Source organism: Lissotriton helveticus, chromosome 4_1 (genome assembly GCF_964261635.1).
Source record: "Lissotriton helveticus chromosome 4_1, aLisHel1.1, whole genome shotgun sequence".
NCBI lineage: Eukaryota > Metazoa > Chordata > Amphibia > Caudata > Salamandridae > Lissotriton > Lissotriton helveticus.
This window is the reverse complement of record NC_136063.1, coordinates 464,448,029-464,463,911: the sequence shown is the minus strand read 5'-3', so window position 1 is coordinate 464,463,911 and position 15,883 is coordinate 464,448,029. Positions and strand designations below refer to the sequence as shown.

The 15,883-nt window shown below is 47.0% G+C and overlaps 1 protein-coding gene across 2 annotated transcripts in view; it reads left to right on the top strand.

The window, feature by feature from the left end:
* SLC26A7 (solute carrier family 26 member 7) overlaps window positions 1–15,883 on the top strand; it is a 699,592-nt gene that overhangs the window by 78,392 nt on the left and 605,317 nt on the right. The window contains exon 1 of one of the 2 annotated variants that reach the window (XM_078687051.1): window positions 12,775–13,301. The exons of the other annotated variant lie outside the window; for it this stretch is intronic. Within the exon in view, the coding sequence (XP_078543177.1) occupies window positions 13,091–13,301 (211 nt within the window). The 5' untranslated portion in view covers window positions 12,775–13,090. Of the gene's footprint in view, window positions 1–12,774; window positions 13,302–15,883 lie in introns of those variants that run through there. 2 annotated transcript variants of the gene reach the window in all.

The window sequence follows — 15,883 nt, the reverse complement described above, 5'->3', positions numbered from 1 at the left end:
GCTGACCTGCTGGAAGTACTACCTCATGTTCCCCTGATCTCCCAGGGCTTGGTATCCTGCCCTGAAGTACTTAAAAGACTTAGCACATGGTGAGCACTTTATTCCTTCTGTGCACTTTCCATTTGCTTTGAAAAAGTTCTGGCGTGTAGGCTCTATATTACAAGAGCCTTGGTGTTGAGCTCCTTGAACCCTCAAGGGAGCGATAACTTTGCCGTGGTGTGCAGAATCTGAAGCAGGAAGAAGCTGCCATCCCAGCACGGCCGCTCATCAGCTAGACCAACACTAGGGAGTTGGCAGCATTGATAGCCAACCGGCGTGGCCGACATGAAGCTCCCCGTGTTGCCCAGCCACGCTCACAGAAGCCAAAAAGAACACCGCATCATTTGCAGCCGCTCGGAGGAGTCTTCAAACCAAAGCTCAGCTGACGGAGACTTTGCTCCGTGCCCAGACCACCGGGGGCGTGGTGCTGCTAGAGGAGCCCCGCAGGAAGAAGCAGACGTCTCGCACCTTCCACTGCAGACAGTCCGGGTGAAAGTAAGGGGAGACAGAGACTTCACCCCTTGTCAGCCTAGACCTGAGGGTTTGACTGGGATTCCGCCGGTGGCCGCCCGCAGACTTCCTTTCTTCTGTGCTGAGCTGAGAAGGACAGATGAGCCCAGGGTGAGGGGCGGCACCGTGAGTTAGCGGGCAGCCCCAGCCATTGAGTGGTAGGCGGTAGACCCAGCGAGGCCTTCCCACTGATGGTGGCTTTGCGGGGTGGAGCCAAGAATGCCCCCCTCGCGTTATGTGAGTAACGGGCCGCACTGCAGTTCTGGGTCGAGAGGGGCCATTTTGAGATCACACCCAGGTGCCTTTGCAGCAATGGGATAATTACTGCATTCACAGTGGCAGGAGGGCCTAACGCCCTGTAGCCTATGGAAAGGGAACTGAGCTACCACATGACCCATAATAAGAGCGCTGGGGTCGCTCTGGGCGGTGTTTCTTGTTATGCTGGTAACACCAGTGCATTATGCCTCACGATAATTGCCTTGCGTCCTGCCTGATGAAATGTTGTTGCTTATATCTTGTCAGAAATTCGCATCTCTGTGTTCATTGATGGTGTTTGGTAGCATGTGCACAGTGAAGATGCTTTTGTGATGTGTGCAATCTCTAAGGATTTTCTGGATTGCACTACCTTCTGTTGTTATGACAATTGCCCAATTGACAAAGTGTTTTTAAGGTCTGTGTGATGTCATGACAAGTGGGACAGTAATTTATCTGATTATGGTGTAAAAGTGTTTTATGCGCAATACTAAGGATATTTTTATATAAGCTTGTGTGGAGTCTCTTGTTGTGGTGTGCCTAGTGTGTCACTGGTGTGTGTGTGTTTTGCGCAAACGCTTTACACATAGCCTCTGGGATAAGCCTGATTGCTCTGCAAGCTACCAATGGGTGAGCAGGAGTTATCTTAATTGTGTAACTCCTTTACCTTGACTATGGCAATGGGTTCTGCCTGGCCTAGGTGTAACCCTAGGCAACCAGAAACCCAATTTCTAACAATTAGACTGGCAGTTTTTTATGCATTGTATGCCTCTTCAGTTGTTTTTTCTTTTTCTTTAGTTTTATTATTTGATTGCTTTGTACTTATTTAAACTTGATACATTTGTTTTGTAATGGTTTGAGCAAATGAATCCAAAATTAAACATCCTAGTGCCCAATGTATCCTTTGTAATATCAAAGTATTAACTGTTATATCATACAAGGTGTGCAACATGTAAAAAAAAACATTGACAAAGCACATAGATCTCACATAGGTAAAACCTATTGACTTTGCCAATGCTTGTTTTTCTCTCATGGAGCAACAGATCAGCCTCAAGTCCGCTATGCAGGGAGAAAAAAATGTGGGGAAATTCCACCATTTCACCTACTGCTTTGGAATGTTCCCACCTCTAGATGTAATGTCTTAAAATTGCTGTTGGCGCATAGAATTCTAGCAATATTCATCTTGATAAAAACTGAGATAAAATACAAATACCACTTGGAGGGATATTCACAAGAACTTATCTCCAATTTATCCCCATCTTAACGCCTCAAAAGTGGAGATAGATTTAACACCTCATTTAAAAGCTGGTGCAGACTGCAGACATTGCCAGTATTCCCGCGTTAACTGCCACAAAATTTATCTCCACGGTGGACACCACCAACTAACCCATATGAGATGCAGAGTAGGCGTTCCTGTGACAAAACATATGAAAAAAGCACAACACCACTTTCACAATGAAAACTGCCAGATCAGCGATGCGAACCAAAAACAGGTGATAAGCCGCGGTAGCAGCAGGGAATAAAAACGTGTCTTTTGCTGTTGATAGTATCAGACCACAGGAGGTAGCCCGTAACACACAGAGGTACAGGGGCAGTAATCTATATCAAACAACAAAGTCTTAAACATGGGTATCGTTTAGAGAACAAATAAAGGTAGCATAATCAATTGCAATGGATACAATCTGAACGGGGAGAAACACCGGGAGACATATGCATGTAAAGGTTGCTTGTATTGGAATCAATTAGCACATGTTGGACATATTGAAGAACATATGTACAAGCACATGGTAAGATAGCACTGCGTTACATTAATAGGCATGTAACCAACAGGATACTGTGCATAAGTGCTCGTGAAGTTTGTGACGACGCAAGTGGCAAATGATGTGGTATATACAGCGATGGTGATGGGCGCGACGCCGGCTATCGGATACCTTGGATTGACAGCGCCTTGATTCATTCCTGCCTTCTCCACACTGTTCCCAAGACGCCACGTAATTTGGACATCGCCTTGCCTAGTTTGCCACTAAAATTTAACCAGATGTTCAGACCAATCACGGACTGAAGCCGCCGGTTTCCCACATTGCCTTTGATTTAAGTGTAACCAGTCCTGATGATGGCCTAAACTTCTGCTGTCCGAAACGCCATCGACTTCAACAACGTAACTTCTGGTGCCCCTCTTTACGGGCACCCTACCCATTTGCTTCTGTAATTTGTACATCATTCATTGCTTGGATGTCCTGAATATGTAAACTACTGGTTGTTTTACTTTGTTCTTCGTCGTGCCCATCAACATCGATGTATATACCACATCACATGCGGCTTGCGCCGTCACAAACTTCACGAGCACTTGTGCACAGTATCCTGTTGGTTACATATCTATTAATGTAATGCAGTGCCATCTTACCATGTGCTTGTACATAAGATGTTTAATATGTCCAACATGTTTTAATTGATTCCAATACAAGCATCGTTTACATGCATATGTCTCCCTGTGTTTCTCCCCCTTCTGATTTTATCCAGTGCAATTGATTATGCTACCTTTATTTGTTCTCTAAATTATATCCATTTTTGCTGGTGATAAGCAGGACGACTACCTGCAGCATAAAAGAGAGCCCAGCCAAGAGCCACACCGGAAGACCCACAGATACCATGGAAACAATGATGATGCAACGTGGATACCCATGCGGGCCACAACACCCAACGCAACCACCCCAGGCCCACCACCACCACCAGGTATCGTCTCCACCCCCCCACACCGCCCCTTTCCCCCCGGAAACACCACAGAGACAGCATACACAGAGATAGCGGACCCACCTGAAACGCACCTGCCGCCCTGACCCAATGCCAGAGGAGGACAATGCCCACACACACGCAGCACAACTACATTCAACGTTACACACAATATGCCAACCGACCAGACACGACAACACGACTCATTTGGGAATCCGACCTTGCCATGCCCAAAACCCAGCCACGGCATGGCACCACAGACACACAATAGCAGGATGTGAGGAGAGGCATGGAGCAGGCATGTGCGAGAGTGGCAAGTGACTAAGGAATGTGAACCTACCCAATTCCAGGTGTGGCGTAGAGGTACCAGACAGACCACCGAGTGCAAACCATGGAAATGGCCATGTGGAGAGCAACTGCTGGTGCATGGAGTGTAGTTGCTAGTGGACGCTACCATGTCATCACTGGCTGTGGGGCAGAACGTGGAAATGTCGCACGTTACGTCTGCCACTGCATGCGTGGGTCTAGTGGGTTGGACCTGCGTACGCCAAGCCTGCGTAGGGGTGTGAACAAAAAGCCTGTCACACTGGTCATGGTTCTCGTTTGGAATGGACAAAGTGTCTGCCAAGACGGCGCCTCTCACCCCGCCCCGAGTCCTGTCCCCAGCGCAGTAAGGCCTGCGTCCCTGTGTGCCTGCTGCATCCCGGGCTGCTGGTCCCCAGACCTGTCATGCCTACCCCAGGGAACCAACAAGGCTCCGCTCACCTGCCAACACCGGCGTTTGTCAAAGAGTGCCCACCGCGTGCTGGTGCAAGCTCCAAGCACCAGTCCTGTGACCTCTGCAGCCTCCGCAGACCATCGCTGGCCCCCTTGACGCTGGCCCACATTACTCCTTTCTCATTGACATACTCCACTGGCATCCCCTTCGGCCCAGTAAGTCCCACATGTGGAACTGTGTCCTGAGTTCTAAATGGCAGTGACCCCAAGTCCGTGGCAGCAGCCACAGTACCAGACTCCCTTCGATCAGTGAGCCATAATTCCATATCGCAGGCCTGCGACACGTGGTGCCACTAACCCTGTTCAGCGCAAGCCGGCGACACGTGGTGCCACTAACTCTGTTCAACGCAAGCCGGCGACACGTGGTGCCACTAACCCTGTTCAATGGGAAGCCGGCGACACATGGTGCCACTAACCCTGTTCAACGCAAGCCGGCAACACGTGGAAGAGGGCTCAGGCCTACCCTGCGGACCAGTAGATCCCACATCCTGCACATAGTCGTGAATCATGAATTGCAGGGTGAACGCATGGAGAGGAGTACGAGGAAGATGCGGCTTAGTCTGGACAAAAGCCTGTTCAGAGTCACAGAGGTGATTGAACACTATCAACAACTGACCTGGTGCCATCAACCCTGTTCACCGCAAGTCTCGTCCCGTGGCGGTAGGCTCGTGCAGGACACTGTGCATCCAGGGCCACTAACTCTGTGCAGCACAAGTCATGGGACCTTTATGGTTGAATGGTTGTGTCCTTTATGATGTACACTGTTGTTGAATTCTGACTGCAGCAGGCAGCCCTTGCCGGCTGGTGTGCCCACACCCCACACACATCCAACACAGATGTCACTCTGTATGTGTGCCTGCTAATAAATCTGTTAGTGAGCACGTGCGTGCCCGTAGCCATTCACACCATCTGAGCAAGTGTGTCCGTGTGGTCATTGTGTCAGCATGATGGGCACTGGCCCTGCAACATCACAGTGTGCTGTCTTCTGCGGGCGTTACCATGTCACCTCAGCATTGGCAGTGACCCTGGACAACTAGCTTCGCACACACCCTCCTGCATGCACAAGCGGCATGTGCTGGTCCGGCATACGTCGGGTAAGAGCAGGGGTGTGCTGATTCGGCAGGGGGAGCAGGGCGTGCCTCGGACCTGGCCTTGGGCAGGAAGTGCGGTAAGTGTGTTTCTGTGTTGGGGTGTTGTCGCCACCAGGGCCACGGTAGTCGATGTTGCAATGTGGCATGCACCAGGAGGGCGGGCCCGCACGTACGGGGACATGTAGGAGCGCAAGACCACTAGGGGTCTTGGCACATGCCTGCCAAGTGTTATGTGTATCAGTCCTGCGGATGCATGAGTCAGTTGCCTGGCCTCATTCACAGCGTGATCACAGAGAGCCATGGGCTGTACACCTGTGTCTGCCCTGTCTGGACCATTGGCCTACACGCACTTGACCACACACCTCCAAAGGCCAGCGTCACGGTGTTGTTGGCATGCCGCTGGACATGCGCGGACAGGCATTACAATGGTGTGCCATAGGAGTGCACGTGATGCAACCGTGCAGCACACACAAGTGTGGGGCTCGTGGGAGGGAGGAGCAGCTGTGTGGCACCGTAACACACAGTGAGGCTGCTCATGTGCCATGTGCTAGGCATATCATCCATGATTCCCAGGGTGGCAGACATCCCACCACACCCACGACCGGCCTCTGTACATCTCCTGTATGCATGCAGATGGTGAAGTCACTGTAGGGATGAAAGGTCCTTTGTCTGTACTATCAGGCGGTAGCACATCTGCAGCTCTGAGCAGTAACTTGCATGTGGCCAGCACCCCCTGGGAGATATGATAGCATTTGCTTGCGACTTCCATACTATGCACTGCCCGATGTGAGACCATCCCACACGCAGATGTCCTTGGTCATAGTTGGCGTGTGTGAAATGGCCTTCACGCATACTCCAACCCCACCCCTGGCCTACACCTGTTGCACACAGACACTGCTCATTGCACCGAGCTGTGCCATTTCATCCACAGGACTGACGCAGGGCAAGCCAGTGCTGCTTCAAGCAGAGCCACTGACGCAATGGCACACCATCCCGGACACATGCTCGACTCCAGTTAAGTGGACCTACCATGCACGTCTGCTGCATGTACTGGGGGCACTGCCATTGGCAGTCTTGCGGATCAGTTACCAGCTGAGCTTCCGCCTTGCGGTCATCACCTGCGTTCAGCCTGTGTTGCACTGTCGCTTGTACATATTTGAGGGGTCGATGGATGTCTGCCTCTCCAACGTAACAGTAGCTTACCTGATTATGATGTGTATGTACGTCCCCTGTTGGCCAATGACCTGGAGTGTCACTGTGATGCCCGTTTATGGCATGCATGGATGCTTGGCATGCAGGCTGGAAACTGGACCTGGGAGATTGCACGAGTCCTCGTGTGCAGTGAGCACATTGAGCCACTACCCAATTGGGCATTGGTGCACATTGGGTCCAGTGGTTGGAGTCAGCACATCTATCTGGGTCAGCTGAAGGATTACGTCGACGACATGTCAGATGTGGTAGACGACGATCGCTCATTGGAGATGGTGGCCTACGCAGCTGCACTCGCGTTCATGGACGAGTGACAAGGTACTTGCAGCCACAACTGGATGTGACCCATTGTACGTGTCCCGACGCCAATTTGCATGTTGGGAATCTGGTCACATCTCCCATGACGACAGTGTACACATCTGCATTGGCCTGGACTCATGATCCAGGCACGGACAACCAACGAGGGTTGGCACTGACTTGTGTTGGTGATGGACTCCCCCGAGGTGGACTTGGGCGCTTTCCTATGTTCCTCATTCAGACATGCTGCTGCATTGGTCTGCATATCGTGGCACTTCTCTTGGCCGTACTGACAGGCACTTGTTGATAACGTTTCCGCACTTTCACTTGTCTCCAACTGTGTTGAGTTTTGATTTGTATGCTAATGTGTGTGTCATGGACTCTCTGGCTCCCTGCCATACGTGCATTGCTACCCCATCAGGACCCTGGGCATGTACTTGTGCATTGTCATGTCCCTGTTTCGTGCTCAGCCATATGTGTATGGCCGTTTACTGGCAACAGGCAGGTGCACTTGTGTCCTGTGTTCGGTTGTGCATATGTTGATGTTTGTACCACATTGTGTTCGCTGTTGGGGTGCCCTGCTTCCTATGTGTGTGTGCTGCATTGTGTGTGAGATATCCCTTCAGCTCTGATTTGGCTCACCCTTCTCCCTTTCAGGCAGTGTGGTTTTCACTTCTGTGCTTGTTCAGTGTGATATTGCCGGGTTGTGGGACTTGTGCTCTTGGTTGGTGTTGTTACTCTTGGGCATGGTTTGTCTGCAGTGTGCTGTGCTTAATTGTGCATGTGTGCCAATGTGCCCATCTCCCCCCCATTCCCCCAGACCCTGCTGGTTCCTCTCCCTGTTGATGTTGTGTCTGTTGTTTTGGGCAGTTTCCGGTCCCCACGTCCTGCCACCGTCTCCAGACTGATGTGGTGGACACCACTTCCTCCATGTCATCCAGCTCCTGGTGTGGTGCTGGACTCCCACCTCTGGTGTGCATTGCTGCCTTCTTGTTGTCGGTATGTTTCAGTTTGTACGTTTCGCATCATTCCGGATGTTCTGGTTTTCTTCCATTATCCTCCTCCGCTCTCAGGCTGCATTCACCTTGTCCAAGATGGCCTGCCATGTACAATGTTTTGTTGCCAATGGGGCTTGTGGGGTTTTATACTGGCTCGGGTTGCCTCCATTGTGCTTGGCTGTTGTTTTCTGTTTGGTTGGTCTTTTTTTGCAGGCTTTTGTTGTGCTTATTCCCGCCTGCCGTGTGTGTCGCGGGCCTGGCAGTGCGTATCCCTATTTTCCTCATCGCGAATGAACTCATAGCATGTTTTTTTGTGTTGTGGTTTCTGTTTTTATCTCTGTTGAGGTGGTTGTATTGCAGACATGAGCTGCGCTTTTGGCAGACTATCACATGGCCTTGTTGTGAATTCCATGTTGACACAGGGTTATTTTCCCGCGATAGGCTGTGATGTGTAAAGTTACGTTAGCATTTTTTGGTGATGTTTAGCACACGTTCTTGTGAATATACCCCTTAGATCTATGTTGTTATGCATCCTGTTGCAAATGTACTACTTAGGCAATATTTGTTGATACATAAAGACCTGGATTTAAAAAAATACAGGGAACCATCAAACTGTCATAAATTCAAATAGACTAAGTAAAAATAATTTTGAAATATACATATACACAAAATACATTCAGGTATTGAGGAAGCGTGTTCCCTGTTGATCTAATCACTCTCACTGCCCGATTTTTTTTAAACCAACTGTGCTGACTGTGTAAAAAGTTAAAGCCCCGACCTTTCCGAACGCCGGTGATAATATGCATGCCCTCAACAGACTATGATCAAGCTTTTGGGAGCGCGTGTGCTGTATAATAAATAAATAATAACCTTATATAGGTTACAAGATACAGGGCAACCTTTATATCCCTTGGGATATTGGACAAGACACTGTGTAATACGTAGAACCCCAATGGTATATTATTTCATTTTCAAGTGACGGTTTTTAATGAAAATGCTAAGAATCTCTCCTTTGTTCCAGTGTCAATAATCTATAAATTTAATAAACAAACAATTATATTTATACAGAAAAATCTTGGACTCCCAAAGGTATGTCATGTGTATTTCCTGTGTGAAAAAATGTTGTTAATAAATAAAAATTAAATTGTAATAAACTGTTGCGTATAGAATAAAGTTGAACATGCACGAGCATTATTACTCACAAATATTTACAACACTGCAAAACAACTGGATGCTAATGTTAAAATCATTGCAACAAATGCCATTTGTGTTGTCGACAATTTTGGGCCTTAGATCAGAGAATGTAACAGACTCGTTTGGGCAGTAGAGCCTGTGCATTGATAATACTGGCCCATGGAGGGTCACCTCAGTGAGACTTCCTGTCTGGTGCAAGCTGTGAAGATGCGGAAGAAAGAGCAGCACTCACAAGAGGAGCCACTGAGTGGCGAATGCACTTTAAGGAGTCAGCCAAACATCCTTGAGATACCTCAGGTGCTCAGTCCACTCAGAACAAGTATTGCAGGTGACCCCAGGCCCTCGGGGCAGTTATTTATTTAGCTGTTTGGAAGAGCCCAAGCGCGAAGAGGAATTATTTCAGATCTGTAGAAGCTTTTTGGCGCACATGAGGTCTATAAATAATAACATGACATTTTAATGCTTAGCACCTGAAACATGAACCTCATATTTAAATCGGAGTGTCAGGAAACCCCACAATCATAGGCAACACGTTTTACTATCCTTAATAAAGTCGTAATTGGCAGGAAGCATTGGCTAGAAGTAATGGTCGAAGGGTATGGTGGTCTGAGGGGCACAACCTGCCCATACTTTTTTTAATTTAAGAAAAACAGTTCTACTTTTTGTAGAAAAAGTAGAACTGTTTCTGTTCCCGGACAGTTAATACCGAGGGCTGAATTTTTTTTAGCTGAAGTAAGGCAGGGAGTCTCCTATGCTGTGAAACCCAGGCAGAAGCAGACAGCTAAATAAGCCTTCTTGCCAGGGTTCTCCCTTCCCTCAAAGAAAATGTAAATGTACACAACTGGTTAATCTGCTTGGAAGTCAGTATTGGCTTTAATTGATGGAATCAGTTGACCCTCCAGGGTGACACATATTTATTCTTTTTGAAAGGTATTTTAAAGGACAGTAATAAAAGAAAATTGCAATAAGTATGGGTATTACTAAAATCTATATTTTGGAACCATTTTTTTCTCTTAAACTTTTTGCGCATTTTGTAGCAGTCTATCTTAAACTGTGTGCAAAGCACCTTTAAAATAATGATACATATTCACAGTGCTTTCTGTCTCAGACTGGGACCTCGTAGCACTAGCATGTACAACTCCCAATTCTCCACTGCACTAACCAGGATTCAATTCTGTGGATCTATGGTTCCAGGCACAGACCTCTGCAGTGCGTTAACTAATAAAGGTTTCATAATGTACCATAGTGCATTTCCCATCGATTAACTTTCATTTTGTTTTTCATTTACGCTCTACCTTATTTTATATGTATGTAACTGAAGGTGAAGGACCGAAAAATGTTGAGGATTTTTTTGTTTAGCCACACATTTGACGCCGCCCCATGCCCACGCACCCCCTACCCCATAGCGCACAGCATCACAGTTCCCATAGGTTTTTAGGTCTCGCATCAGTAGCGCTTGCGCTTTATCTTATAGACATGCTATATTCAGGATATAAGCTTAAAGCTCTGCCTACTTTCTGCCCATCTTTTTAATTGGTTCCTGTCCCTGTCCTTTGTAAATGGTGGATTTTAATTGGACGATAGGCTTAGTAGTCCCTCCTTAGTACCACCCTCTCTCTTCTTGTAATATCCCATGAGAACACTGCCTGTTACATGTGTTGTTACTCCTTAGGCTTTAACTACAACCTCAAGGTACTGTTTTCTTAAAAGGCTTCAGGCAGGACTTACAATTGGTCCTAAGCTAGGGTGGTAGTGGTTACTTCACTCACTAGAACAGCTCACATTTATATGAGACCGTCTATAAATTTCCCTTCATCAGCTCCACACAGGGTACAACCTAATCCAAAATTAATGTAATAATTATTTGGTCACATTTCAGATACTAATTGTATATATCAACATGGTTATTTGAATGTACTGGTAGTATTGTCTTGCATGCAATGCATTATGGGTAGAGTGGATTTACCATGTCTTCTGCAGGGGGCAGTACCATATGTGACCAAAAGAGGTCCCCATTTGGCCACATATGGTACTAAACCCTACAACATGGCTAGGTTAAAAATATTGCCATTTATAATGGCAATAACTCCCAAACTTTGTAGACATGCAGTGCTGGTGCCTTGCTCACTAGGGACCTCTAGGAGCAGCTTGCGGTACTGCACTGAGACATGCAGTGTTGGTGCCTTGCTCACTAGGGACCTCTAGGAGCAGCTTGCGGTACTGCACTGAGACATGCAGTGTTGGTGCCTTGCTCACTAGGGACCTCTAGCAGCTTGTGCTACTGCACCTAGACATGCAGTGCTAGTGCCTTGCTCACTAGGAACCACTAGCAGCTTGTGCTACTGCACCTAGACATGCAGTGCTGGTGTCTTGCTCACTAGGGACCTCTTGGAGCAGCTTGCGGTGCTGCACTGAGGCATACAAAACTGATTCCTGGCTTACTATTCAAGTATTTGCAATGAATGCACTAGGTCTTGCATTACTGAAAGTATGAGCTATTGGCATTGCATTATTATTAGCATCACCAATACCTCAAACTGTCAGTAGTGGGAAACCAACTGCATAGCAAATGTTTTTTTTTTAATGCACTTCGACCAATGGCTAGATGGCATGCACTGTGACTGCAGGTAGATGTATACGGCATTGTACCACCCGTCCAGCTTCACTGAACCAAAGCGGGACACCTTGTTCCCCTGTTACAGCATTGTTGATGTTGATCTTAATTAAAGCAGTTAAGGAGAGTCGCAGGACCAGGACGTGCCCGAACATACAAGTACATATCACGCACTTCAACGCTTGTACATTCTTCGTTTTATTACTCCCACCGTCTCCAGTATTGCAGCCATGAGGTTCACCAGCTGTAACTAACTGTGAAAATGACCAGCTTTTAAGAAATAAAATACCAACAATCGGTCATAGCGCTGCGCGTCCTAGTTTCACATTGTTCACCTCCCTTGGTAACAGCGTGTCTGTGGAGCGCCGGACAGGCGCGGTTCGTCCATTGGGGCGTGGGGGTGTAGCCCCCCCTACCCAAAGCCGCCCGCAGCTCTCTCGGCGTTTTTAAGTTAAGACTGTGACAATCATGTCAATGAATCAACATGACGTCAGACCGCCGGGCGGGCGTCATGTTGATTGATTGACATGATTGTACAGGCGGCAACACAAGTGCGCATGCGTGGGGACGGAGTGTGAATTTTTACCCATGCCCACGCATGCGCACTTGTGTTTTTGCGGCGTTGCGCATGCCCATAAGGAGTCCTAATGGGCGTGCTGCGGGCGAGAAGGTACCTGTGCCCCTGGCGCCAGGATTGGCCTGGGGCGCTGTGAGCCTGTGACATGTGGGGAGCAGAGCCCAGAGGTGGCGCGGACCGGGACCAGCAGCAAGGTAAGAGTGTGTGTTTTTCTATTATTTTAAAGTGTTTGGTGCGAGCGTGCGTGTATGCATGAATGTTTGGTGGAGAGTGTTGTGAATGGATGTGTTTGTGTATGCGTGTGTGAATACATATCTTTGAGTGTTGTGTATGTGGGTCGGGAGGGGGGGCGGGGGGGGGGGGGGGTGGGGGGGTGTCGCCGCCGGCCTGAGTGGCCTGGGGCCCGCACTCGCAAATCAGTTTGCGGCTCACCACTGTAAAATGTCACCAGCCGCCCCTGTCGCCGGATGTATGTTTTCCCGCATTGTGTGTCTGGTCGCGAATCGAATGGGTTAATGTATGATGCTTCAGGGTGTATCATGTTACCAGTACACCTGTAATTATTATATAAAGTAATGCATTCATTGGACCTGTCGCCGAACTGCAGTGGGAATACTTTTCTCCGCCTGCGCCTCCTCCTGTTGACTTAGTGAACGTTTCCGCGCTGCGGCGCCTGTGCTTCTTTCAAGGAGAAGGTCGAGGTCAAGTTTATACATTTGACTCATAAAAGAAAAAACACAAAGCCTCGAGGAAGGCTTGCATCCAGGGTGGCATTCATGCAGGTGTTTGCTTTCTGACAGAAATGCCTCCGCGCAGCAGGAGAGGCGCGGGGATGGGCGCGCGAGCGGCGTCGGCGTGGCAGCGGATCCCAGCAGTCCGCGCCTCCGACGTGAAGCTCTGGTGCGCGAGGAGGATTCCCATCCTGGAGTGGGCGCCGCGCTACAGCCTGAAGGAAAACCTAGTCCCAGACACAGTTTCCGGGCTGCATCTGGCTGTTTATCAGTTAACACAAGGTAATTGTAATGCAGATACATTTACAATTTCAAAAGTGATGTTTATCATTAACGGTATAACGTTATTGTTTGTAGCGTTCATTTTATTGATAAGAAGTTGCTAAAAATACTAGGAGTTAAAACATCAGCAACCTTTTGAATAACAGACACAGAGGACTGTTAAAAAAATTCTATTGACTTGAAAAAGCATTCAGCCCCATATTGTATTTACAGCACAGTTCTTGCTTAAAACATCACAATCTCACAATGGACTATTATTCCCTATGTGAAGCAAATGTTAAAAAGAAATTTAGGATGTGATAAAAAAAATCCGTACAGAGTACATTCTTCTAAACAAGACTCCAATTGATGTTTTTTATTTATTTCTTCAGACAGTCCATCCGTGGATAAACACTGATGCTGTCTCACCTTTACAAAGCCCTGAACTCTCTCACATTCACTGAGGGGGGTTAAACTGGCAGACACCTGGCTGCCCCCCTCCAGTCTCTCTCACAAAGTTGAGTTCTATTGCTAGATGCATCTATTGGGGTTGAGGGGAAGGAAATCCATATCCCCATAGCCTGTCGTGGCAGAGTGCTAGTAACAGACTTTAATGCTGGACCAGAAAATAAACGGGGGCTGGTGAAATGGGGTCAGAGACGTGTAACAGTGGGCGAGGTAGGCTCAAAAACAAAACACCAGGGCAAGAGACATAAAACAATATTAAAAGAAACAGAGAGAGGAAAAGGGAGATCTGTTCCAATTGCAGTAAATCACAACAAATATGTAGGGCGGCACCAGTTCTAATAGAACCAAGGAACACAAATAAGTCCTAATCCACTTTTGTTGCCTATCATCAGTTGCTCCCTGAAACATGGATCTTCTCCTGAATCCTTAAACATTAGACATGGCCCGCCCCTCCATGCTAATAATGCATATCTCTGATTCTGAACAGGTTTGAAAATTACAGATCGATCACTGGGTCCCCGTCATTGAAAGGTTTGATACAAACCACAGAATACAGTACACCGCAAATGTCATCCTGTGGGCATTTCAGTCAGTTTTCGTTATGGCTTTATTATGGAAACCTCTCCCCTTAGGATTGTTGGACACTGCAATTGTCTGACAAATTACATCTTATATTTTAATCCTGCTGGATCTTTTAGTAGCATTTGATATGGTAAATCATGGCATCCTTCTAAATTTGCTTCTTAAAGGAAAGATCGGTTTCAGTTCTGTCAAACAGACTATGAAGTTAAGGTAGGGAATTCCGTTTCTGAACTCTCCCCTGTTACTTTAGAATCCCCAGAGCTATATATATACCCCTTAAATGTAACCTTACATTAACCCTTTTGGCATGCTGAATATCCTTGGAGTCTATTATCGGTGATATCCTGCAGACACTGAGCATTGTTTGAAGATTGACTGTGCAAAATATGTTTTTTTCTGTGTACTTGTCTAACTGAAATAGCGGTGCGGATGGCTCGTAGGCTACCATCAGAACCTCCTCAGTGTAGAAAATGAAAAACTCTCAATCAATCTTTCTTTCCCATACCTGATTTCAAACTCCCTTATGATTGGTCACAGAATCTCCTATGTTTGAGGTCTGTCTTTAAGACTATTACTGCAGTTAAAACCGTTGGCTCTTCCCTTGCCTTCATGCCCCTTCAAGAATTAGGGCAAAGCTATATAGCTAACAGCACATAATATTCATTCCAAATGATTCGGACCAAGAGACATCCTTTCAAAATCTTGTCTAAAATCGGTTGAGCAAGAAATGTTATCTCCGAACTCAGCTACGAAAAACCTCTAAAACCAAAGTAGCCCACCTCAATCCTGTCTATCACTTGCTGCACATCTTGTTTCAACCATTCTGAAATATGACTCCAAATCCTCTGTTTGTGTTTCTCTAAAGTGCCTATCTTTGCAATCTAGGAGCGTGTTCAGGGTAGGATGCATCATCTAGGAATCTCTCCCTGTGGAAAATCTCAGCGATCTGACACACAGCTAAAAATATCTGGTGGCATGAGGTAACCGAGGAGATCATTGACGCTACGCTTAGTAGAAATCCCTCAGAGAAAAAAACCCTTGCAAGCGATCTTTCTAAGAAATGCAACTGCTATCTTGAAGGTGCCCGTGATGCACATTAAGCAAGCACCATGTCTCAATATCTCAAAATACGTGTTAAGAATAATGTACTAAGTTAAACTTTATACCCTATAAAGCAATAAATGTTGTTTGCTTGCTGTATCGGCGTGAAACCATGTATGTCTACACTACCTGCCCTTGTTTGTACTGTTTATCAGTGAACTTAAGTTTATATTTTCTTTCATCGTCTAAATCTTTATTAGGCATTGCCTGTCCACATTTTTACAACGTGTGCGTTTTATTGCTTCTGCAACACCAGGGCTATTTTTATTATGTATATTTGTTCTGCTTATTGCTCACACAAACCCTGTCTTTCTCAAACATTGAAGGGTATGTTTGTCCAATAAGCTGACGTAATGTACATAGCACCCGGTTCCATAATTTGTTTTTCATAGTACTGTAGAAAAACTGAAATGTCTGCTGTGAAGCTCTCAAATCCCACTTTGTTGGCCTGG